Below are 22,975 nucleotides of genomic sequence, written 5' to 3'. Positions count from 1 at the left end.
TACAAAATTAAAAAAATGATTGTAAAAACGAGATACAATTTCTGGGGTTTTGGGAGAAGAGAGCTTTTGAATATGTCACTCCAAATGAATGAAGACTGAACAACCCAAAAGCCTATTCGCAATTCTCTTTCTTTTTTCTCTGAAGGAAAGTGTGTGTGTTGCTAAGGCCTTCCTCCCCCCCTTTTATAGAGCCTTGGGTCTTGTAAGATGCTTCTCCACTAGTACTGTGGTCCAGGGCCATGTGCTTCATTTTGGAGGCTTGTAACGATTGGTAGCTGGCAGTGGCCCTCTTGTCATGAGTGGTACTGTCTGTCACCTTCTCTTGTAATGTAATGAATAATTGAGCTTGAGTGGCTGGCTGATGGGGCCTTTGTCTCGAGCATCAATTATGGCTTGTAGATGATAAGGCAGCACTCCGTGTGATGTGGCGTTGTCACTTGTTTTTTTTTTACAATAACAAATAATAATAAAACATACATTCAAACGGTAGGGCCTATTTCCTTTTAGAAACAGGGGAAAAATACCAAAACAATCATCTTCATTGTCATCGCCTAAATTGATGATAGGTTCAGAGTCTGTGTCCGATTGTGCTGATGCAGCAGACGAGCTGGGCCTAGTCCCAAGGAGTTGTGCTGCATGATTGTAAAGTATTCCTCTTCGCTTTTGGCTTGGGCTAGGAGAGTCTGGGCCAAAAATGTTGAGGTTGCTGGATTTGTAATGGGCTCAACATGAGCCCTCTTGACTAACCAGTTATTCTATCCTAATCATAAAGTCATTACGTTCAAAAAAAATATAAACCCTAATTGTAATCATAATCTTAGAGTACAAAAAAATTGTTCAAGAAAATAGGATTTTAAATGATCAAAGATTAAACATTTTTCTTAAAAATCAAACAACAACATTATGAATTCTAATAAAAAAGTTAAGGAATTGAATTGAAATTGTTATTAGATATCAGCATGATTTAGATAACAGCGTTCTTCCGATACCCGCGGCGACTCTAGAATTGGCGGTCCTATTAAATTATATATTTTATTTTTATTGAGTTCATGTAATATGACAAATTTAGGAATGAAAATGACAAGGCAACATGCATTAAAAAGCCCCTAACTAAGAAAAAAAAGCGATGAAAATAAATAACAAAACGAATTATCACCATATCCAGGGTTTTTGACATTTTTGTGTCTCATAGACACAAAAATTCTGATTTTGTGCCTCCTACCCCCAGCCCGCTATCTGAGATAGCGGGCTGCTGTTTTTTAGCACCAGGCCGCCATATGAGATGGCGGGCTGGTAGCTAATTTCGGTGATTAAGTAGCTACCAGCCCGCCATCTCATATGGCGGGCTGGTGACTGATTCCCTGCAACAGCAGGGAATCATTTGACCGGTCAGTTGACTGACCAGCTGGTCGGTCAAACGATTCCTGCTGTTAGGAAAAAAAAAAGTAAGAAGATAGAGAAAAAATTGTTAGAAGAGAAAAAAAAAATTAGAATTGTAATTAAATTTTAGTGGTTATCTCGTTAAAAAAAAATTAGTAAATTTTAGTAGAGTTTGACGGAGTTTATTTTGTGGAGCTTATCGGATATTTTAGTAAATTGTAATTAAATTTCCGGAATTGGTTGAAGCGACGGAGTTTATTTTGTGGAGCCTATCGGATATTTTTTTGGAGCTATATATTATTTTTCGGTTTGCTATTTTACGAGGTCTACAAGAGGTTAGTCCGTAATTTATTTTTAATTCATTTAGTTTTACTTTATTTTTGAAAATATTGGAATTAAAAAATGTTAGAGTTTATTATAGATTAGAAAATGTTAGAATTAGATTAAATATATTTTAAAAAAAATATTATAGTTTAGTAATTGTTAGAAGTTATAGAAATTTTATAAATTTACATTATTTTAAATATTTATTTAGTTTAAAAAACTTCATAGGAATCTTGTTAAGTATTATATTTTAGAAATTGATATAATTTTTAATATAGTGTAGAAATTAGAAATTAGTATTTGAAAATATATCATAACAATGTCGTATACAATTGTCTAGAATTTGTGTTTTGAAATTTAGAGTAAGTTTTTTATAAAGTTATTAATTGTTAAGAAAAATATGACATAATTGTTAGTATATAATGTAGTTATTAATTGTTTGATGAGTAGCCTGTGAATATTAGAATTTTATTTTAAAAATCAGAGTAACATTTATTAGAAATTAATTTTTAATTTTTTAAAAAATAAGATAGAATAGTCTTTATAATTTTTAATGAGTAACCTGTGAATATTAGAAATTAATTTTAGAAATAAGAGTAACATTTATTCATGACAAATGCTTGTAGCAATGACGACAATGGATTTGTCGTTTGTGATACGGTTTGACGGTAGCATTGTAAACTCTCCCCGCGGAGTAGAATATTTTGGGGGTAGTTATGTGCAAGTGCCGTTGACTGGAAGAATAAATTTCCAACAGTTGATTGATATTTGTGGATCGGCAATAACCAGTGCTGTGGGCCCGGTGGAGATCAGTAAGATATATTTTCGGGTTCCTCATTTTCAAGGGGAACAAATATATTCCTATTCCTTGATGGATGTCCAGGGCGATCCACATGTATGTGCTATTCAGACTGAGGCATGTCGCATGCCAGCACTAAGATTTTTAGAGTTGTACGTGGAGTACCGCAAGGCGATTCTTGAAGATATTTCTATTGATCAACTGCATATATCTGCTTCTAGTGAGTCGGAGAGGGACAGTGAGGAAGAAGGAGAACACGATCACTACGATACCGAAGTGGAGAATATGGAAGACATACTCATTGCTGCTGAACCTAGTAATACAGTGTACCAGTCCCGACTGCCGGCACATGTTAGACGTGTAGATCTCGAAGACTTCGACGTCGACTTGGACTCATGGGAAAAGCAGAAGGTTGAGTGGGAGAGGGGGATGGAGTTTGAAGAAGGGATGACTTTCTCGAGCCGAGATGCTGTTCGGGCTTGTGCTGTTACCTATTCGGTGGACAATGGAAGAGAGTTTCAGAGTTGTCGGACGACGCTGAAAACGTTGGTTCTCGTTTTCAAGCACAAAGAGATATGCCCATGGTGGCTGCGTGCCACACTTCTTAAGAAAACCAACACATGGACGTTGACAAAATACATCGGGCCACACATATGCGATATGCAAGTGTCAGTTCGTCACCACCGAAATTTTGGGATTGCTCAGATCGCCAATTATATTAAGACGCAAGTGCTAGGTCAGCGTGACATACGGATCAAGACGTTGATTGCGGGACTACTTGAATTTACCGAAGTAGCTCTTCCGTATAAAAGGGTGTGGTACGGCAAAGAGAGGGCAATCTGCAGCGTTTATGGGGACTGGGAATACAATTACAGTCAACTGACAAAGTTCATGGAAAATGTGGTGAAAGTGAATCCTGGATCGTTCTGGCATGGCGAAGGTATGAAATCTATTAGTGTTGTGGATTTCAATGAGCGTACATTAAGTAGATTTATTTCTAACAATATCCATTTCCGACAGGCCCAATATCCGAGTGTGGCGGGCTTCAATGTCGAATTTTCGAACGAATGTTCTGGACGTTCTTCCCGATGGTGGACGGATTTCCGTTTTGCAAGCCAATTCTATTCATCGACAGCACCCACTTATACGGAAAATATAAGATGCACATGTGGATAGCTTCGGCGATAGATGGCAACAACCATATAATGCCGGTGGCTTTTGCGCTCGTGGAATCCGAATCCATTGCCAGTTTTGAATATTTCCTGGGTCATCTCCGAGATCAAGTCTTACGCAATCGCAAGGTTGCCATCGTTTCTGATCGTGCTCCCGGATTAATTTCCGTTTTGAAACGTCCGGAGTGGGACGACGTCGATCACTTTTTCTGCATAAGGCATTTAATGGCCAATTTCCACTCTTTAATCGGAAATAGGGAGTTGAAGGACTTGGCTGAGAAAGCGGGTAATATGTGAAACTAATCAAAGCCTGATTTTTTTAAAGAATGTACAATATCTCCCACTAACAATTACAATCATACATACGTATAGGTCGGGCCTTTCAAGAGAAGAAGTACGACGCATGCATTGAGAGCATGAGGATGAGATCGGCAGCAGGGCATGCATACTTGACCAACACAGAACATTTGAGACCCGAGCAGTGGACTATGTGTCATGACAAAAAAGGGCAACGAAACGGGATTATGACAACGAACTACGCCGAGTCCGTTAATGCGATGCTGAAGAATATAAGGGGCCTTCCTATCACAGCAATGATAGAGGCTATCTTTGACAAGTTCAGTGATACGTTTGTCCGGCGTTGGGACATGTATAAAGACCTAATCGCCAAAGGCGTCATGTTTACTCCGATCTGCATCGCGCACATCAAAAAGGCAACGCTAAAGGCCCGCTACCATACTTGCAAGAAATGTAACTCGGACAGCATGACTTGCAGGGTGACCACCAAGAAGGACAATCAGCGGAATAAGGGAGGAAATATTCAGAAGGTCAACCTTAAAAAAAGGAGGTGCTCGTGCGGAAAGTTTCAACACCGTAAATTACCCTGCTCCCATGCCATGGCAGTCATTCACGATCAGAAGTTGAACCCCACGACTTCATCGGGTGGCGCTATAGAACCGAGAATGCCATTCAAGTCTGGAATACTCCGTTTAAACAGTTACCTGACGGCAAGATGTGGATTGCTTCTCGGGAGATACCTTTCATCCCAGATGTTAACAGGATAAGAGCGAAGGGGCGACCGGTAAACAGACGGATCAGGAATGACATGGACCAGACCTATAGGGAGGACAATAGCCCTAACTTTTGTAGTAGATGTAGTATTGCCGGTCACACTGCTTAAACTTGTACCAATTACAGAGATATGTGATACGTAATTTTCAATTTTCTTGTACTAGAATGATGTTAGAAGAAAAAATTGATGTTATTTTAATTAATACTAAATGATGTTATTTTAATTGTTGGAGCGTGTTTTTTAATTTTCAGGTATGAGTTCCGCAAGACGTCGAAATCCATCAACAATTCAAATTGTCCAAAAATATGAGGATATCTATTGTGAAGTTTGGTATGGACAAAAAAGACCATTTGAAAACACCCCAATCCGTCCTTGCATGGAAAAGACACAAGCCGGGCATATATTTGTCGGTCGACACTCAAAAAACTTGGCTGATTTTGGAAATGCGGTTGTGTCTCCTGAGCCCGAATGGGGGAGGTTGTGGGAAGTGAGATGCGAGATGGAGGCGTACTGTGATTTTCACTGCATACCTGTAACAAGAGCGATGTCCGCAACAATTGCAAAACGGAATCGTCGGTACAATTTCTGATGGAACGCCTGGAGATTGAAACTCATGTGATGGGTCTACGACTAAGGGCAATTCACCAAGATACTCCTGATTGGTGCGACATGTTTGTTGACATCAGAAACCCTACGTCATGGAATACTATGGAGTTGCAGGATTACGACCAAGACGATTCCGATGATTTTGTGAAATATCTCCCGTGGACTTTGCCAAGATGCTGTGCCCAATGTTTTAATTACGTTATTTAAATCAAACTTTTTATGTAATTTATAAATTGTTTTATAATTTGTGAACTCCCATATAATTTGTAAACTCCCATATATAATTTATATTGTATTTTGATGTTGGTAATTATGTAGTTGTTATTGTTCGTATATTATTTGGCATCATTTGAATATTATTTCGGTGTGTTAGTTATATAGTTGTGCATAATTTGAATATTATTTAAATTATATTTTAGTGTTGATAATTAAATAGTTTTGCAGGTATGGCTGACCCTGCCGCGCACGACTACTTCCGTCCTGGACCAGTTCAGGGGGTCCTACTACAGAGCCAGTCTAATCACAGGTCTCAGACTGTTTGGGAGCATCCGGTAAGCAATGTTTTTTTTTGACATTTTTTATGTTTTATCACAAATGTTTTGACAAAACTAATTTTTGGAAGTGCCCTGAAATTAAACATGTTTCCAAAAATTAGTTTTGCCAAAACATTTGTGATAAAACATAAAAATGTCAAAAAAAAAAACATTGCTTACCGGATGCTCCCAAACAGTCTGAGACCTGTGATTAGACTGGCTCTGTAGTAGGACCCCCTGAACTGGTCCAGGACGGAAGTAGTCGTGCGCGGCAGGGTCAGCCATGCCTGCAAAACTATTTAATTATCAACACTGAAATATAATTTAAATAATATTCAAATTATGCACAACTATATAACTAACACACCGAAATAATATTCAAATGATGCCAAATAATATACGAATAATAACAACTACATAATTACCAACATCAAAATACAATATAAATTATATATGGGAGTTTACAAATTATATGGGAGTTCACAAATTATAAAACCATTTATAAATTACATAAAAAGTTTGATTTAAATAACGTAATTAAAACATTGGGCACAACATCTTGACAAAGTCCACGGGAGATATTTCACAAAATCATCGGAATCGTCTTGGTCGTAATCCTGCAACTCCATAGTATTCCATGACGTAGGGTTTCTGATGTCAACAAACATGTCGCACCAATCAGGAGTATCTTGGTGAATTGCCCTTAGTCGTAGACCCATCACATGAGTTTCAATCTCCAGGCGTTCCATCAGAAATTGTACCGACGATTCCGTGTTTCTTGCAATTGTTGCGGACATCGCTCTTGGTACAGGTATGCAGTGAAAATCACAGTACGCCTCCATCTCGCATCTCACTTCCCACAACCTCCCCCATTCGGGCTCAGGAGACACAACCGCATTTCCAAAATCAGCCAAGTTTTTTGAGTGTCGACCGACAAATATATGCCTGGCTTGTGTCTTTTCCATGCAAGGACGGATTGGGGTGTTTTCAAATGGTCTTTTTTGTCCATACCAAACTTCACAATAGATATCCTCATATTTTTGGACAATTTGAATTGTTGATGGATTTCGACGTCTTGCGGAACTCATACCTGAATATTAAAAAACACGCTCCAACAATTAAAATAACATCATTTAGTATTAATTAAAATAACATCAATTGTTTCTTCTAACATCATTCTAGTACAAGAAAATTGAAAATTACGTATCACATATCTCTGTAATTGGTACAAGTTTGAGCAGTGTGACCGGCAATACTACATCTACTACAAAAGTTAGGGCTACTGTCCTCCCTATAGGTCTGGTCCATGTCATTCCTGATCCGTCTGTTTACCGGTCGCCCCTTCGCTCTTATCCTGTTAACATCTGGGATGAAAGGTATCTACCGAGAAGCAATCCACATCTTGCCGCCAGGTAACTGTTTAAACGGAGTATTCCAGACTTGAATGGCATTCTCGGTTCTATAGCGCCACCCGATGAAGGGTTCAACTTTTGATCGTGAATGACTGCCATGGCATGGGAGCAGGGCAATTTACGGTGTTGAAACTTTCCGCACGAGCACCTCCTTTTTTTAAGGTTGACCTTCTGAATATTTCCTCCCTTATTCCGCTGATTGTCCTTCTTGGTGGTCACCCTGCAAGTCATGCTGTCCGAGTTATATTTCTTGCAAGTATGGTAGCGTTGCCTTTTTGATGTGCGCGATGCAGATCGGAGTAAACATGACGCCTTTGGCGATTAGGTCTTTAAACATGTCCCAACGCCGGACAAACGTATCACTGAGCTTGTCAAAGATAGCCTCTATCATTGTTGTGATAGGAAGGCCCCTTATATTCTTCAGCATCGCATTAACGGACTCGGCGTAGTTCGTTGTCATAACCCCGTTTCGTTGCCCTTTTTTGTCATGACACATATAGTCCACTGCTCGGGTCTCAAATGTTCTGTGTTGGTCAAGTATGCATGCCCTGCTGCTGATCTCATCCTCATGCTCTCAATGCATGCGTCGTACTTCTTCTCTTGAAAGGCCCGACCTATACGTACGTATGATTGTAATTGTTAGTGGGAGATATTGTACATTCTTTAAAAAAAATCAGGCTTTGATTAGTTTCACAAAATATTATCCGCTTTCTCAGCCAAGTCCTTCAACTCCCTATTTCCGATTAAAGAGTGGAAATTGGCCATTAAATGCCTTATGCAGAAAAAGTGATCGACGTCGTCCCACTCCGGACGTTTCAAAACGAAAATTAATCCGGGAGCACGATCAGAAACGATGGCAACCTTGCGATTGCGTAAGACTTGATCTCAGAGATGACCCAGGAAATATTCAAAACTGGCAATGGATTCGGATTCCACGAGCGCAAAAGCCACCGGCATTATATGGTTGTTGCCATCTATCGCCGAAGCTATCAACATGTGCATCTTATATTTTCCGTATAAGTGGGTGTCGTCGATGAATAGAATTGGCTTGCAAAACGGAAATCCGTCCACCATCGGGAAGAACGTCCAGAACATTCGTTCGAAAATTCGACATTGAAGCCCGCCACACTCGGATATTGGGCCTGTCGGAAATGGATATTGTTAGAAATAAATCTACTTAATGTACGCTCATTGAAATCCACAACACTAATAGATTTCATACCTTCGCCATGCCAGAACGATCCAGGATTCACTTTCACCACATTATCCATGAACTTTGTCAGTTGACTGTAATTGTATTCCCAGTCCGCATAAACGCTGCAGATTGCCCTCTCTTTGCCGTACCACACCCTTTTATACGGAAGAGCTACTCCGGTAAATTCAAGTAGTCCCGCAATCAACGTCTTGATCCGTATGTCACGCTGACCTAGCACTTGCGTCTTAATATAATTGGCGATCTGAGCAATCCCAAAATTTCGGTGGTGACGAACTGACACTTGCATATCGCATATGTGTGGCCCGATATATTTTGTCAACGTCCATGTGTTAGTTTTCTTAAGAAGTGTGGCACGCAGCCACCATGGGCATATCTCTTTGTGCTTGCAAACGAGAACCAATCGTCCGACAACTCTGAAACTCTCTTCCATTGTCCACCGAATAGGTAACAGCACAAGCCCGAACAGCATCTCGGCTCGAGAAAGTCATCCCTTCTTCAAACTCCATCCCCCTCTCCCACCCAACTTTCTGCTTTTCCCATGAGTCCAAGTCGACGTCGAAGTCTTCAAGATCTACACGTCTAACATGTGCCGGCAGTCGGGACTGGTACACTGTATTATTACTAGGTTCAGCAGCAATGAGTATGTCTTCCATATTCTCCACTTCGGTATCGTAGTGATCGTGTTCTCCTTCTTCCTCACTGTCCCTCTCCGACTCACTAGAAGCAGATATATGCAGTTGATCAATAGAAATATCTTCAAGAACCGCCTTGCGGTACTCCACGTACAACTCTAAAAATCTTAGTGCTGGCATGCGACATGCCTTGGTCTGAATAGCACATACATGTGGATCGCCCTGGACATCCATCAAGGAATAGCAATATGTTCCCCTTGAAAATAAGGAACCCGGAAATATATCTTACTGATCTCCACCGAGCCCACAGCACTGGTTATTATTGCCGATCCACAAATATCAATCAACTGTTGGAAATTTATTCTTCCAGTCAACGGCACTTGCACATAACTACCCCCAAAATATTCTACTCCGCGGGGAGAGTTTAACAATGCTACCGTCAAACCGTATCACAAACGACAAATCCATTGTCGTCATTGCTACAAGCATTTGTCATGAATAAATGTTACTCTTATTTCTAAAATTAATTTTTAATATTCACAGGTTAGTCATTAAAAATTATAAAGACTATTCTATCTTATTTTTTAAAAAATTAAAAATTAATTTCTAATAAATGTTACTCTTGATTTTTAAAATAAAATTCTAATATTCACAGGCTACTCATCAAACAATTAATAACTACATTATATACTAACAATTATGTCATATTTTTCTTAACAATTAATAACTTTATAAAAAACTTACTCTAAATTTCAAAACACAAATTCTAGACAAATTGTATACGACATTGCTATGATATATTTTCAAATACTAATTTCTAATTTCTACACTATATTAAAAATTATATCAATTTCTAAAATATAATACTTAACAAGATTCCTATGAAGTTTTTTAAACTAAATAAATATTTAAAATAATGTAAATTTATAAAATTTCTATAACTTCTAACAATTACTAAACTATAATATTTTTTTTAAAATATATTTAATCTAATTCTAACATTTTCTAATCTATAATAAACTCTAACATTTTTTAATTCCAATATTTTCAAAAATAAAGTAAAACTAAATGAATTAAAAATAAATTACGGACTAACCTCTTGTAGACCTCGTAAAATAGCAGACCGAAAAATAATATGTAGCTCCAAAAAAATATCCGATAAGCTCCACAAAATAAACTCCGTCGCTTCAACCAATTCCGGAAAAATCACTCCGTCAAACTCTACTAAAATTTACTAATTTTTTTTAACGAGATAACCACTAAAATTTAATTACAATTCTAAATTTTTTTTTCTCTTCTAACAATTTTTTCTCTATCTTCTAACTTTTTTTTTCCTCTCTACAATTTTTTCTCTCTTTGTTTGAATAGGTGAGTGCTGAAAGCAGCCCGACTGACCAGCTGGTCGGTCAAATGATTCCCTGCTGTTGCAGGGAATCAGTCACCAGCCCTAAGATAATCACCGTAATTAGCTACCAGCCCGCCATCTCATATGGCGGGCTGGTGCTAAAAAACGGAGGCACAAAATCAGAATTTTTGTGTCTATGAGACACAAAAATGTCAAAAACCCCTGCTTCCAAGCATATGAGCAATCAGAAAAATTATTCAGTTATAATTTAAACCAAAAACCCAGAAATCAAAACAAACCTTGTAATTCTCCGCTTCTGCTGCTGTGTTTTGGGGCATTGGCTACAGCTATCACATAAATTATTGTTCTTCTGCTGCTCCATATTGTTGTTGGCCCCTCAAATGGCTTCACCTGTTTAGCATTTCAAATTTCTTAGCATGGGGGCACAAAGGAATAATTTGTATTGACCACAAAAGTGATTCAAGATTAATACATTATTTAACATCTTGATTAGAAGAAGTTAACTACTTTAAAATGAACTTCTGCCCTAAATAATGTATTAATCTGATAAGTATATAAAAGCCGATAACAGACTTCAAAGCCAGTATGCGAATTTCAGGTATGTTAAGACTTCTTAGAAGTAGTACCTTAATTCATCAACGGCATGCTGCAACTCAATGATCTCGAGCTGAGATTCCTTGACAACTCCAAAGCGGTGCCTATAAAAATGTATATCGCACAAATCAAACACTCTGCAATAAATAGACATATAAAGTGTATAAATACCAAGTGTATTTCATTCTCATCTTATCTAGAGCCTTTGTCAAAGAAACTGAAACTTTATGGCCTTGCATAACCTTACTTCGTGACTCCTCCAACAGAGTTTTGTCGGAAACTATTCTTAGGACTTCGACAAAAGAAAAACAAGGACTAGGAGAACTCTGAATCCAAATGATACTATCAACAATCAGGAAATGATGGATGGTATATATCCACTGCATAAATGCCAAGAACAACTTGACGATCAGACAAGGAAAGCAGAAAATAATCAGAAATTCGGTTTCAGAACGATGCTTGATAATAATTGACAATAATTTTGTAATATTCAGCAGAACGTGTTTGCAAATATCATTTAGTAGGATAATTTTAATAACAATGCACATGCCATTTTATAACATACTTATTCATATATACACTTTTATATGAAATAAATGCAAAAAAGACAATTAGATGTCTGTACAACCACAACTTGATAACTTGATAAAATAATTGACAGTAATTTAATGTAAAATTCAGCAGTATACGAGTTTGTAGATACCGGATAAACTTTCATAATACCAGTTTATATAAAACAAATGCAAAAGAGAATTAGATGTCTCTGTAGAACCACAACAACAGAACAAAAAACTTCAATCTGAAATGATAACTTGAACTCACAGGCACAGCATAATATATCATGCTAAATTAACTTGGCTTCAAAAAACAAACACAACTTGATAACAACATTAACTTTTACCTTCTCAGGATACCAAAACAAAATGAGGAAAAAAATTCCGAGATTAGCTCCACCTCATTTGATCTCTTTTGTTCTGTTTCAATTCTGGAGAGCCCACAGATTCCAGGCCAAGCCACTGTCACAAATTTTGGCCCCTTGAATCTTCTCGAGTTTAGCTCCACCTCATTTGATCTTTCTTTGGCCCCTTGAATCTTCTCGAGTTTAGCTCCACCTCATTTGATCTTTCTTGCTGCTGTCTCTTTTTTGAATTTTAGCTTTTTCTCTGATCCTAACCTCTTCAAGTCCATGTTTAAGTGCAGACAACTACATGCAAATGGCCAAGGACATAAATATTAGGCATAGAAACCTTATTTGGAAGTTTACAGAAAACAAATCAATATATTAGAACCAGCGAATTTTGCGCTTACCACACCAGGGTTCACATGTTTTATTTTATGAGTAGTTCAAAATCACAGATCACAGCTTGTGGATTTGGATAGACCAGCAAAAAACTTTAACATCGGGACTCGACTACAAGCATTCAACTACAATCTATTAAGACCAAATGATAATGTATCGACAGAATCATATTTAACTCCAACAATATTTTACTAGGCTCACATCATAATGTATCGTCTGCAAGCATGAACACATATATATACCAATCGTAATTAATAACTACAATCTATTAAGAAAATGAAGTGTAACATTAAATCATAATCAAGAGGAGTAACAAAAGCATCATTTTTTTACTCAGTCTAATATTCACTCATCCATCTTGCAAGATCAAAAGAACCTAATTGAGCACAAGCCAAGATGGCAGATGTAACAGTAATATATCCTCATAACCAGAAATCATTGCATTCCACAAGATCAAATTTGGAATCTTTACCTGATTAAAAAAATAATCTAGCAAGCTTAACATGGCCACATTTTGCATACATAGAAAGTAAGCGAAACTGCCAACTCCATCTCAAATTCAAGACCCATTTTAATAACACGGCCATGAACAGACTTTCCGTGTGCTATGTCATCAACATCAGTATACGCCTTAACGACATTAACAAGTGCAATCCAATCAGGTTTCAAATAATAAGCTCTGTTCATTTGAGTAAAAATCCTAAAAGCTTCAATAGGCTGTCCTCTCTGAGCATACCCAGAAATAATAGAAGTCCAAGAAACAAATAAAACCCGTCTTTAACCAACATGCATTCCTTTTTTTATTTTCAAGTCTTAATGTTTCCAAATTGTGCTTCAAAAGGGACTCCCCCTCAAGCAAAATTTGCAGAATAACAAAATTTTTAACACTAGTTACTCTATTCAACTCTCTTTAAATCTATTCATTAGCCGAAAAAGGCGCATGAAAGATATTAAACAAGTGTGTGAATCTAGAACAATCAAGGACTCAACTAAAGCATCAACACATATGTACCGATCAAAATAACTGCAATCTATTAAGAACAAATCATATGTATCGACACAATCACAAGACAAAAATAACAGCCACGATTAAACGAAGAAGGTAAGAATTTCCAATTTTATAGTGTAGGCTCACCAATATACAAAGAAGAAAAAGCAATTGAATCACAATAATTTATCAAATGAAACTGCTCCGAAGCATATGCATCAGCAATCAGAAAATCATATACAGCGAACTTTTCAATTATAATTTAAACCAAAAACCCAGAAATCGAAACAAACCTTGTAATTCTCCGCTGCTGCTGCGCCTATCACATAGATTCTTCTTCTTCTGCTGCATATTGTTGTTGCCCCCTCACCTGTATAGCATCTCAAATTTATTAGCATAAGCACAAAGGAAATGATTTTTATTCAACAAAAAAGTGATTCAAAATTACATAAAACAAAGAATCCAGGGTAATACATTATCAAAAACTAAATAAATCCGCAGGTTTTACTCTTCTTGGCAAATCAAATAAAAATCAATACAATAATACTAAACCCACATAAATTTTGTAATGGGAGAAAGAATAAGCAGAATGGGATTGTTATCTATTTATAGCTACAAGGAGCCGAGTCTTGCCAACGGTCGAATTTCTTTTCATTATCTACCCTTTAACTAATTCTAATCTAACGCTTATTATTCAATCAAAACTAGCCGTTGGGGCATCGTGAGAGAGGTTACCGTTAATGCTAACACGTTTCCTATTACGTTTTAGAAATATTGTCGTTGCAATGCAATTGCTGAGGGTTACACGTTCCCGGTGATGATTTTTTTTTCTTTTTTATGTTATTTTTTAGCCGGAAAAATATGCGAGGAGTTTATATTTTATACTAATAATAATCAAACTTTACTTAATGATCTTGAAAATCAATCCCACCTGTGAACAAAATATTAAACAAATATAATTATCTATTTTCTTCTCATCACAGAATATTAATTGCACCGTACAATAGTATATGTCTAAGAGATTGTTTGATTCGTAAAAACAAATTGAAATAGAAATAAATGATTTCCATTTTTTTAATAATAAATAAATGACTTTTAATAAAATTCAAATATTTAATTTTACTATAAAAAGTATTTTTTTAGAAAGTAATATTTTTTTCAAATAAAAATAAATAATTGTTTTTAGAAAATAAAAAAAATTGTTATCTATTTATTCATAAAAGCGTGCTTTAGTTAAAACCGTATAGAATAAAAAAATTATATTTTCAAAATCGAGCCAAAAAAATTTAGAATTTAAAATTTTCAAATAGAATCGGAGTACCGGTTGTTTTGGTCAATATTTTGATTCATTTTGATGGTTGATAATGAAACTTTAATAATAAAAAATATGTCCAAATTTGAACTAAACCGAAAAATTAATTTTTTTAATAATTCAAATAAAACCAAAATGAAATGTTTAATTTTTTATTAAATCGATCCAAACCAAAATTTTAAGGATATAAATTTTTTTAAGTTAAGCCAAACCCGTCGATTTGGTCGGTTTCCCGGTTTGATCGATTATTTTGGTTCAATTTATTTTACAGCTTTAAAAAATGAACAAAGGGTCAACGCGCCCCCCTGAACTTGTGACATGGGGTTTATACTTTTTTGAGCAACTAACCCCAAAACTCTTCATTTTTGGGTCAACTAACCCCGTAATTTATATTTTATTTCAAAAAATGGATTTAGAATAATTATATCGCAATAATTAAGGAAGTATCTAATTATTATTTTTATATTCCTCATCCGATTTGTATTTTACGCGTTTTAAAAATACAATTATGGTGTTATTTAACAAAAAAAAATGAAGAATTTTGGGGTTAATTGTTCAAAAAAGTATAAATTAGGTTAGATTATCCCGTGTCGTAAGTTTAGGGGCGGGTTGACCATTTATTCTTTAAAAAATTATGTCCAAAACAAAACTAACTCAAATTCATTTTTTTAAAATATCAGACCGAACCAAATTTGGTTTGTTTTTTTAGGTTGGTTGGATTATTTCGGGTGGATAGGATTTCAACTCGGTTATTTCAGTTCGAATTATTATAATTTAACTTAAAAAATAATCTTTAAAACCGAACTAAATTAAAAAAATAATTATTTTAAAATATCAAAAGGAACTAGATTTGGTTTGATTTTTGTACACGGAGTCCATTTTTATTTTTACATTAATTTATGAAACCAAACGTACATATAATTTTCATTTCTATATCTATTCCGATTTTTATTATTAATCTTAAACCAAACGCTCATTTATTTTTCTTTGGCACATGAATCCTGTTTATACTTAGCCATTCAAAGTTTTCTATATTTTTATGTGTTTGCACCAGCCCAGAGAATGAATAATGGATTTGACACAGCCCACGACTTAGAAAAAAGACTCAAAAAGCGACACAACCCATCACTTGGTGAAAAGAGCTGATTGAGCTCCTCTGGGATTTCAGCCCAATAGAAGCTAGATTAGTCTTTTTATTTATTTCTTTCTTAAATAAGAAACTGAATCTCCTTAGTATTAGATCTCTTAATTAGGGTTTGTACCCTATAAATAGTTAGATTTTTTGTATTATTTTTTATCAACTCATCATTAATCAAAAATCAAAGCTCAGACTTTTTATCTTCAAGCTCAGGTTTATTGTATTATTTTTTTATCTTTAATTTCCGCAATAAACCAAAATATGAACAACAAAATACTTAGAGATCAGGTATCAAAATAAATCAAAGAGATTCAACAAGAATCAAAGAGTCTTAGACCAAAGAAGAGGACTCGTAAAGGCAAAACTCAAATCAACAAAGAAATGCTAAAAATCAAATAAGGCATAAATACCAAGACATTAGCTTACTTGTGGGGGACTAATGATGGAAACCGAAATATTATAAACTGAATTATGTGGTATTCCCCCACCGAGGTGGACCTCGAGAGTCGTAGATGAAGGATAAGTCAAAGACAATCGAATTCAAAAATAATTTATACGGATTCGCCTTAATAAACAGATGACGAAATCTTATGAAATTCGGTAATCAGACCCAAATATGGATATTCAAAGATCCGGAAATCTAAATATAAGTCAATGTCAATAATAAAGGAAGATTCTAGAAGATAGATCCAGATCTTCTAGAAGAATAGAAAAAACATTCCTATTCGTTGTCATATCTCTATACGAGAAAGATAATTTTAATTAGGAGATTCATTCCTGAATAAGCTCACAAGCCAAATAAGAATCCTTTTCCTATTTGAATTGATATGTTAAATAAGAATCTTTTTTCTATTTAGACTATACAAGTTATGCACTTATTACTACTATATAAGGAGGTTTAAATATGCCTAAAACATACAATTTACAACAAATAAAATTATTCTTCGTTAAACTCAATACTGACTTAATCTCTTGTCTGATTAGCCATCTACCTTCTTTTGCGGGTTTAACTGTGGTCGAGATGCACATATCTATCAATTAGTACTAAACCTTTCTGAAATTATAGTCCAAATACTAGCTAATAAATCATCCATGGCACCTCATTTTAGGGCCTCATATCACAAAACACTATAAGAAAAGAAAACGACCACTATATCCCACAAGTTTTTCTAATTGGGCCAGTCAACTTCTTTTGCCCCAAAATTGATCAAAATGCCCCTAAAATCTATTAAAAAAATTAAACTAACCAAAATTAAAGTCACCCACATAACCAAATCAAACATAAACCATCTATCCAACCAAATCAAACCTAAACCACCAATCTACCTAATTAAATTAACCACCACCCTCCGCCGCCACCTTTTTTCGGACACCGACAACCATCCATCGCCGTCTCCATTTCCGACCAAAAATTTAATAAATAGTTTTTTTATTTTTTTTCATCTGAAAAGAAGAATGGGATGAACCCGCTCGTCTTCTCAAGCGAGGTACATTTTCAGGCAAACCCATCTAGGTTCATCTGAAAATCGATGAACATGCCCCATCTAGGTATGTTCATCATCACGATGAACACACCTAGATGGGGCATGTTCAACGATGAAACGACCCCATCTGGGTCTGTTCGTCGGTTTCAGGCGAACCCATGAACCTCACCTAAGATGACGAACGGGTACATCTTATCCGTTTTTTTAGATAAAAAAATTAAAAAATATTTATTTTAATTGTTTATTTAATTTTTGTCGGAATTTCGTTTCGAACAATAGAGGCAGCGATGGATGGGTAGCGGAGGCCGAAAAAAAGTGGAAGCGGTGGTTAGGGGTTTTCGGTTGAGTGATTTTATTTAGTTGGATAGATTAGTGGTTTAGGTTTAATTTGGTTGGGTAAATGATTTATGTTTGATTTAGTTGGGTGGGTGACTTTAAATTTGGTTGGATTGAGTTGCGTTGATTTTTTAATAGATTTTAAGGGTATTTTAGTCATTTTTGGGGCAAAAGGGATTTACTGGCCCAATTAACCAAGCTTAAAGGTTTAGTAACCGTTTTTTATTCTCAGGAAGTTGTGTAAAAGAAGGCCATAAAGTAAGGTGGCATGGGTGATAATTAGCCTTAAATACTAAATAGGGTTATTAAGGCCTTTAATACCCAAAAATAAATAATTAATCAATCCACACAATTAACATACATCATACATTATTGATTCATCAAAATATAAGCGATTATCAAAATCTAGTTAGAAAGTTAATGGTTCATTATCTTAGAAGTAAAATCCACTCAAGAAGAGAAGAATAAAAATAATGGAGCTTCAATAATGATATTAATACCCAAATCTAATAAGTATTTAAAAATAGTCTAGTTCAACTCTTAAATATGAAGGATAGAAAGAGTCTGTCATGGTAAAAGCTTACTAAAGTGGTAAAAATGGTGTTTGTTTTAAATTATTGGAGAGGATTTTTAAAATATAGGAGGTAAAGTGTTGGAGGAGTAAAAAGATCTTTTTATAATGTTGCACCTCGAAATTAAGGCTTGTTTTGTCAATTATCATATTGCCCTGAAGTTTAGGGGTTGAAGGGATAAAAAGGACCGATTTCTTCTATTTTTACACAAAAACACATGATGATACTTTTGTGAGAGACCTGTGAAATTCTTAAACTTATGAAACTAATAAGAAAATGGGTTAATTATATATAAAATCACTAGCTTTACATCTATTTTCAATTCAATCATGTCTATTAAAAAGTGTATATAAAACCAACATCTTTTAAATATTTTCAAATTTATTATCACTTTTTCCCATCCCCCGACAATTAATCACTACTAAACATCACAAAAATCTCTATGGCGTATAGCATAAAATACGTTAATGAATGAATTAGCATACCTTTTTTATAAGGTGAATTCGACATACCTGGTAGCATTATACTATAATTGTGCCTTTTGTCTGAAATTTTAGGAGAATTATTTAAATAGTTAAGTTTTTTTAAAATTGGAGATTTTTAGAAAATATCTCGAATGAAATCGAGTTTTTTTAGAACATGATGCTCATGTTTTGATGAAATAATTCTTATCGGATAATGTATTATTATCGGAAGGCAAAATTATAAAAATATTCAAAAAAACGGGAAATGATTATAAAAATACGTAATTCCAAAGTTTATATTTCATGCATAAAAAGTTTTTTAAAAATACGAAATAGGTTTTTACTTTTTACATACTGCATTAAAGATGTATCAGAGATGTATAAATAATGTATCAAATATGTATCAAACATGTATCAAAAATATTTTTTATAGTAAAAAGAAGCATATAAATTATGTAATTTTTTTATCTTTAGGTATAGTTGATTTGTTGGCTAAGCACATATTTTTGTAGATTAAATAATTTTTTAGGATAGTTTTATAAGCATCCCTTATCGGAATATGCAAGAATCTCGTAAGTTACTTGATTGATTGGGCTTTTGTTATGGGGATAGTAAACCTATAAAGGGTTTAGTGCTTTAGACGGACCTGTAAAATTCTTTTTATTTTAAATTTTGAATGTCTCTTATGTGGTCTTTTGAAGGTCCAGTAACTGCTTATATTTCAGGGACGATGACAAAAGTACCCAAAATTTTAAAAATATTTACAAAAGTACCTGTAAACTTTTTTATTTACAAAAATACTACTGATTTAAAATTAATTACAAAAGTACCAAAAAATGAAAATTAATTACAAAAATATGATTTGTAAAATATCGGTATAATTATGGTATAATTTTGGAATATTAAAACTATAAATCAGATAATTTAAAAATAATATTTAGTTTATTATTGGTATAATTTCAGTATATTTTCGGTATATCGATTATAAATTATTATTTATTTTTTCTAGTTGATAACTATATATTTTTTTATATGTACTTTTCATTATAGTTGGTAATGAACTAGAGAATTTGTATATTGTTGGTATAATTTTAGCATATTGTTAGGTTAATATTTAGTATGTGATGTGGTGTAATGTTTATGTAATAATAAAATTTCAGTATATTTTGTTGTGTACACTCTTGGTATACTGTTGGTATAATTTTGGTATATTATTAATTTAATTTTTAGTAAACGATTTGATGCAATTTTGGTAAATTTTTATTTAATATTAATAAAATTTCGTATGTATACTATTTGGTATTATTTGGTATAATTTTGAGATAATGTTGATATAATGTTAGTTTATTAGTATACTGATATTATACCCACAGTATACATCGTATGTTTGATATTATTTTTTATTTTTTATTTTTTTATATTTTTATAAATATTATTAATATTTTTATAAATGAAAATATTTAGTTTTATAATTTTTTTTTTTTTGGTAAATGGGTAATTTCCTCTATATTTCAGGCCCCAATATCCAGTTAGAATTTCCCCTTATGATAAAACCATGTTCTATATGGAGGTAGGTATCAAGAATAAAGAGAAAAGCTGAAGAAGCATGTGCATAACTGAGCCACTCTAGCACTAGAAAGGACCCAATTGTCTCTCCCTCACCTACAATGCCAAATGCCCTAAATTATGACATAAAATAATTATTTTTTCCATTTCACATCCTCAATTTCCTTTTCACTTTTATCATTTACAAGCAAACTGTTTACATTAAAAAAGGAAAAAAAATGGACAATCATACATCACCACAAGTCCAATAAAAATAATTGAAAAAGTGAAATTGATTAAATTTTTTTAATCAATTAAGCTAAAAGCCAGAAATCTCTATGACGTTTAGTAGTGATTAAATAGCCACCATGTTTTTTATTTTTCCTTCTAATTGCAATTGCCATGCAATCAGCATTTTGAATACAATATTCAACTGCGCCACTTGTCACTTTATTACTTGCCCACATCATTATCAGTCTCCATGTCATTGATCTCTTCCTTTGACCAAGAACCAACAGTGCCACCCCTTGTTTCTTGGCCTCTTCCACTATTAATGCCCCTTTCTCCTTTCCTTCCACCACTGTTGTCTCAATTTGTATCTACAAAAGGTAAAAATTTGCTCTCAAAATGGTATTTATTTCGTCTTACAATTATCAAAATAAATCGGATTGCAAAACGGATAGATTCTTAGGTAGACTCAGTCTACCACGTCATCCGTATACTATCCTATCACATTATGACACGTCATTAAAATAGTGGCACAATCATAATTATTTTTATTATTTATTTACACTTTTAAATGATAATATTACGATAGTGACATTATTTAAATGAGGTGTCATAATATGATAGGTTTAGTCCATGAATAACGTGGTGGACTGAGTCTAAATAAGAATTTCTCTAAAAAACGATTAATTTAACTAAAATTGAATTATTTTATTTTTGATTTAATAATCGAATTAGTATTTTAATTAGAGACAAATTAATTAAAATCTTAAAAAAAGAAAACTAATCCTCCCGAGTTAGTTATTCGGTGAATTCAATTGTTTTACAATAAAAATACAAAGAACAATAATTAAAAATAAATCAAGTATAATTTGGTGAAAATAAACAAGAAAATTAAGGTTGAAATGGCATGCGGAAAATATGTGCTTTACGGAATAATTGTCATCGTTCAATTTATTATATCTTGAAATCTGAACTTCCATTTTAATATTCACGGAAGATTATTAATGAAATTCGGGCGGGACAAATAGTTATTTATGTAGCAACAAAAAATTGTACAATTATCCAAGCCCTTTACTGTCACATAAGTAATTATGTGTCTGAATTGCTGTATTGATGTAAAAATAAAAGCTAATTACCAAAATATAATAATTTAAACTTTGATAACCATTATGAAACCTCTAGGTACCTCAGGTCTTTTCAACTGGCTCATGCTCTTCAATGAGTTTACAAGTGCATAAGCTCTAGGAGCCTCCTTGCTGGTGGACTCTTCAGTACCAGTGGCTGTTTCTACCAATAGTAACCAAAAAAAGAGTTAAATTTCTCCATCTCCAATAAGAATCAAAACTTTAAAATTGTTTAAAACCATAAAAAAATAACTAAAGCATTAAATAAATAAACAAAAAACCTTGTCTAGATGGGTTGGTAACATGAAGAAGAATGAGAAGATCATTAGTTTGAACAGTATGAGAAAGAGCCCAAAGTAATGCAGCTTTAGCTTCAAAACTTGAGTCAACAACTATCATTATTTTCCTCTTAATCGCTCCAATATCAGTATTATTCTCTTCTTCAACAACAGTACTCAACTTATTTTCTGATGCTGCTGAATTATTAATTTCCTTGCTCTTCTGTTCATCATTTTTAGCAGCAGAATTTGCATTGTTAGGCTTGGATTGTTGGTGTACAGGTGGTGAACGAACCCTAGCATGAGGCTTAATCCTGTTCAGGCAGAAGCTTGGCAATCTTGTGCCTGTCTTCCCCATCTTTGATCAAATTTCTTGATGTTGGTAAGTGTTAATTGTCTCGAGAAATGCTTTTTTATTTATGTGATTTTATTTCTTCTTTATCTTTATTGCTTTTGTTGTTTAATGATGTAAGTTGTTTGTTTTCGCTTTTATTTTTCATGTGTGGGGTTCTTGATGAACGTGCTTGTCATGAAATTTGTAGGTCCCGGACTTAATTTTAATACCAGCTATGCAACTCTATACAAATATATGTTAGTACATTTTATGAAATTCTATAATCTTTATAGGTATAAGGTATAAAAAAGCCCTCGAGTTTTTCTCAAAAGTACAAGTCGGACATTTTACTTTATCTGGGCACAATTAAGCCCCCGTATTTTTAAAATCGAACAAATAAACCCTTTTAATTTATTTTTGGGACACTTATCCCTACAATTTTTTGGTAAATATTTTAAATATTAAAATTATTTTTAAACTTGTTTCTATATGATTATTAGAGACATGTCAGCCATTACCGAGTGTTTCTAATTATATTGGATGAAAGGAATTATTTGTTCTATTAGAAAATAAATAGAGTTTAATTATACCCAAAAAGATAAAAGTGCTGATTTGTACTTTTATAAAAATTATGAAGGTTTTTTTATATCTTTTGCCATCTTTATATGTTATGTGCATTCCACTTCTTATACCAGTGGTAGTAGGCAGGGGTAGAAGGTACAATGGGCAACCGTCTTCTAGTTGCCGGCCGGTCATAGATCATTCG

The 22,975-nt window shown here is 34.1% G+C and overlaps 5 protein-coding genes across 6 annotated transcripts; 1 reads left to right on the top strand and 4 right to left on the bottom strand.

Annotated features, from left to right (window-relative positions):
- Positions 1 to 2,164: 2,164 nt before the first annotated feature.
- LOC126687290 (uncharacterized) lies at positions 2,165 to 4,966 on the top strand. The gene is made up of 3 exons (XM_050381807.2): positions 2,165 to 3,443; positions 3,524 to 3,961; positions 4,048 to 4,966. The coding sequence occupies exons 1-3, from the start codon at positions 2,321 to 2,323 to the stop codon at positions 4,737 to 4,739; spliced, it is 2,253 nt and encodes a 750-aa protein (XP_050237764.1). The 5' UTR covers positions 2,165 to 2,320; the 3' UTR covers positions 4,740 to 4,966.
- A 1,388-nt stretch (positions 4,967 to 6,354) lies between these two features.
- LOC126685692 (uncharacterized) lies at positions 6,355 to 10,575 on the bottom strand. The gene is made up of 2 exons (XM_050379619.2): positions 10,243 to 10,575; positions 6,355 to 6,976 (listed from the first exon to the last, which is right to left on the bottom strand). The coding sequence occupies exon 2, from the start codon at positions 6,972 to 6,974 to the stop codon at positions 6,411 to 6,413; it is 564 nt and encodes a 187-aa protein (XP_050235576.1). The 5' UTR covers positions 6,975 to 6,976; positions 10,243 to 10,575; the 3' UTR covers positions 6,355 to 6,410.
- LOC126685693 (uncharacterized) lies at positions 7,079 to 9,051 on the bottom strand. The gene is made up of 2 exons (XM_050379621.2): positions 8,521 to 9,051; positions 7,079 to 8,440 (listed from the first exon to the last, which is right to left on the bottom strand). The coding sequence occupies exons 1-2, from the start codon at positions 8,981 to 8,983 to the stop codon at positions 8,184 to 8,186; spliced, it is 720 nt and encodes a 239-aa protein (XP_050235578.2). The 5' UTR covers positions 8,984 to 9,051; the 3' UTR covers positions 7,079 to 8,183.
- Positions 10,576 to 10,696: 121 nt separating the features above from the next.
- Positions 10,697 to 14,034, bottom strand: LOC126685694 (uncharacterized). The gene is made up of 5 exons (XM_056106428.1): positions 13,869 to 14,034; positions 13,688 to 13,764; positions 11,278 to 12,310; positions 11,139 to 11,210; positions 10,697 to 10,902 (listed from the first exon to the last, which is right to left on the bottom strand). The coding sequence occupies exons 3-5, from the start codon at positions 11,652 to 11,654 to the stop codon at positions 10,899 to 10,901; spliced, it is 453 nt and encodes a 150-aa protein (XP_055962403.1). The 5' UTR covers positions 11,655 to 12,310; positions 13,688 to 13,764; positions 13,869 to 14,034; the 3' UTR covers positions 10,697 to 10,898.
- Positions 14,035 to 20,384: 6,350 nt separating this feature from the next.
- On the bottom strand, positions 20,385 to 22,346 carry LOC126686165 (universal stress protein PHOS32). 2 transcript variants are annotated; one of them, XM_050380200.2, is made up of 3 exons: positions 21,879 to 22,346; positions 21,660 to 21,754; positions 20,385 to 20,844 (listed from the first exon to the last, which is right to left on the bottom strand). In XM_050380200.2, the coding sequence occupies exons 1-3, from the start codon at positions 22,231 to 22,233 to the stop codon at positions 20,560 to 20,562; spliced, it is 735 nt and encodes a 244-aa protein (XP_050236157.1). In that variant the 5' UTR covers positions 22,234 to 22,346; the 3' UTR covers positions 20,385 to 20,559. The 2 variants fall into 2 exon arrangements, with proteins under 2 accessions (XP_050236157.1, XP_050236156.1); XM_050380199.1 differs by having other exon boundaries at positions 21,660 to 21,760; positions 21,879 to 22,344.
- Between the last annotated feature and the right edge of the window lie 629 nt (positions 22,347 to 22,975).

Source organism: Mercurialis annua, linkage group LG6 (genome assembly GCF_937616625.2).
Source record: "Mercurialis annua linkage group LG6, ddMerAnnu1.2, whole genome shotgun sequence".
In the NCBI taxonomy this organism is placed as follows: Eukaryota; Viridiplantae; Streptophyta; class Magnoliopsida; order Malpighiales; family Euphorbiaceae; genus Mercurialis; species Mercurialis annua.
This window is presented reverse-complemented; position numbering and strand designations above follow the sequence as displayed.

What these genes read in the sequence shown, in the direction of transcription:
- LOC126686165 (XM_050380199.1), bottom strand. Translation starts at nt 22,233, where the DNA reads ATGGGGAAGACAGGCACAAGATTGCCAAGCTTCTGCCTGAACAGGATT. An exon ending in TACCAACCCATCTAGACAAG is followed by an intron (nt 21,761 to 21,878) that starts GTTTTTTGTTTA and finishes TACTATTGGTAG; the next exon opens with AAACAGCCACTGGTACTGAA. An exon ending in GCCAGTTGAAAAGACCTGAG is followed by an intron (nt 20,845 to 21,659) that starts GTACCTAGAGGT and finishes TACCTTTTGTAG; the next exon opens with ATACAAATTGAGACAACAGT.
- LOC126685693 (XM_050379621.2), bottom strand. Translation starts at nt 8,983, where the DNA reads ATGCTGTTCGGGCTTGTGCTGTTACCTATTCGGTGGACAATGGAAGAG. An exon ending in ATCGTTCTGGCATGGCGAAG is followed by an intron (nt 8,441 to 8,520) that starts GTATGAAATCTA and finishes CATTTCCGACAG; the next exon opens with GCCCAATATCCGAGTGTGGC.
- LOC126687290 (XM_050381807.2), top strand. Translation starts at nt 2,321, where the DNA reads ATGCTTGTAGCAATGACGACAATGGATTTGTCGTTTGTGATACGGTTT. An exon ending in ATCGTTCTGGCATGGCGAAG is followed by an intron (nt 3,444 to 3,523) that starts GTATGAAATCTA and finishes CATTTCCGACAG; the next exon opens with GCCCAATATCCGAGTGTGGC. An exon ending in GGACTTGGCTGAGAAAGCGG is followed by an intron (nt 3,962 to 4,047) that starts GTAATATGTGAA and finishes ACATACGTATAG; the next exon opens with GTCGGGCCTTTCAAGAGAAG.
- LOC126685694 (XM_056106428.1), bottom strand. Translation starts at nt 11,654, where the DNA reads ATGTGCATTGTTATTAAAATTATCCTACTAAATGATATTTGCAAACAC. An exon ending in ATGAGAATGAAATACACTTG is followed by an intron (nt 11,211 to 11,277) that starts GTATTTATACAC and finishes ACATTTTTATAG; the next exon opens with GCACCGCTTTGGAGTTGTCA.
- LOC126685692 (XM_050379619.2), bottom strand. Translation starts at nt 6,974, where the DNA reads ATGAGTTCCGCAAGACGTCGAAATCCATCAACAATTCAAATTGTCCAA.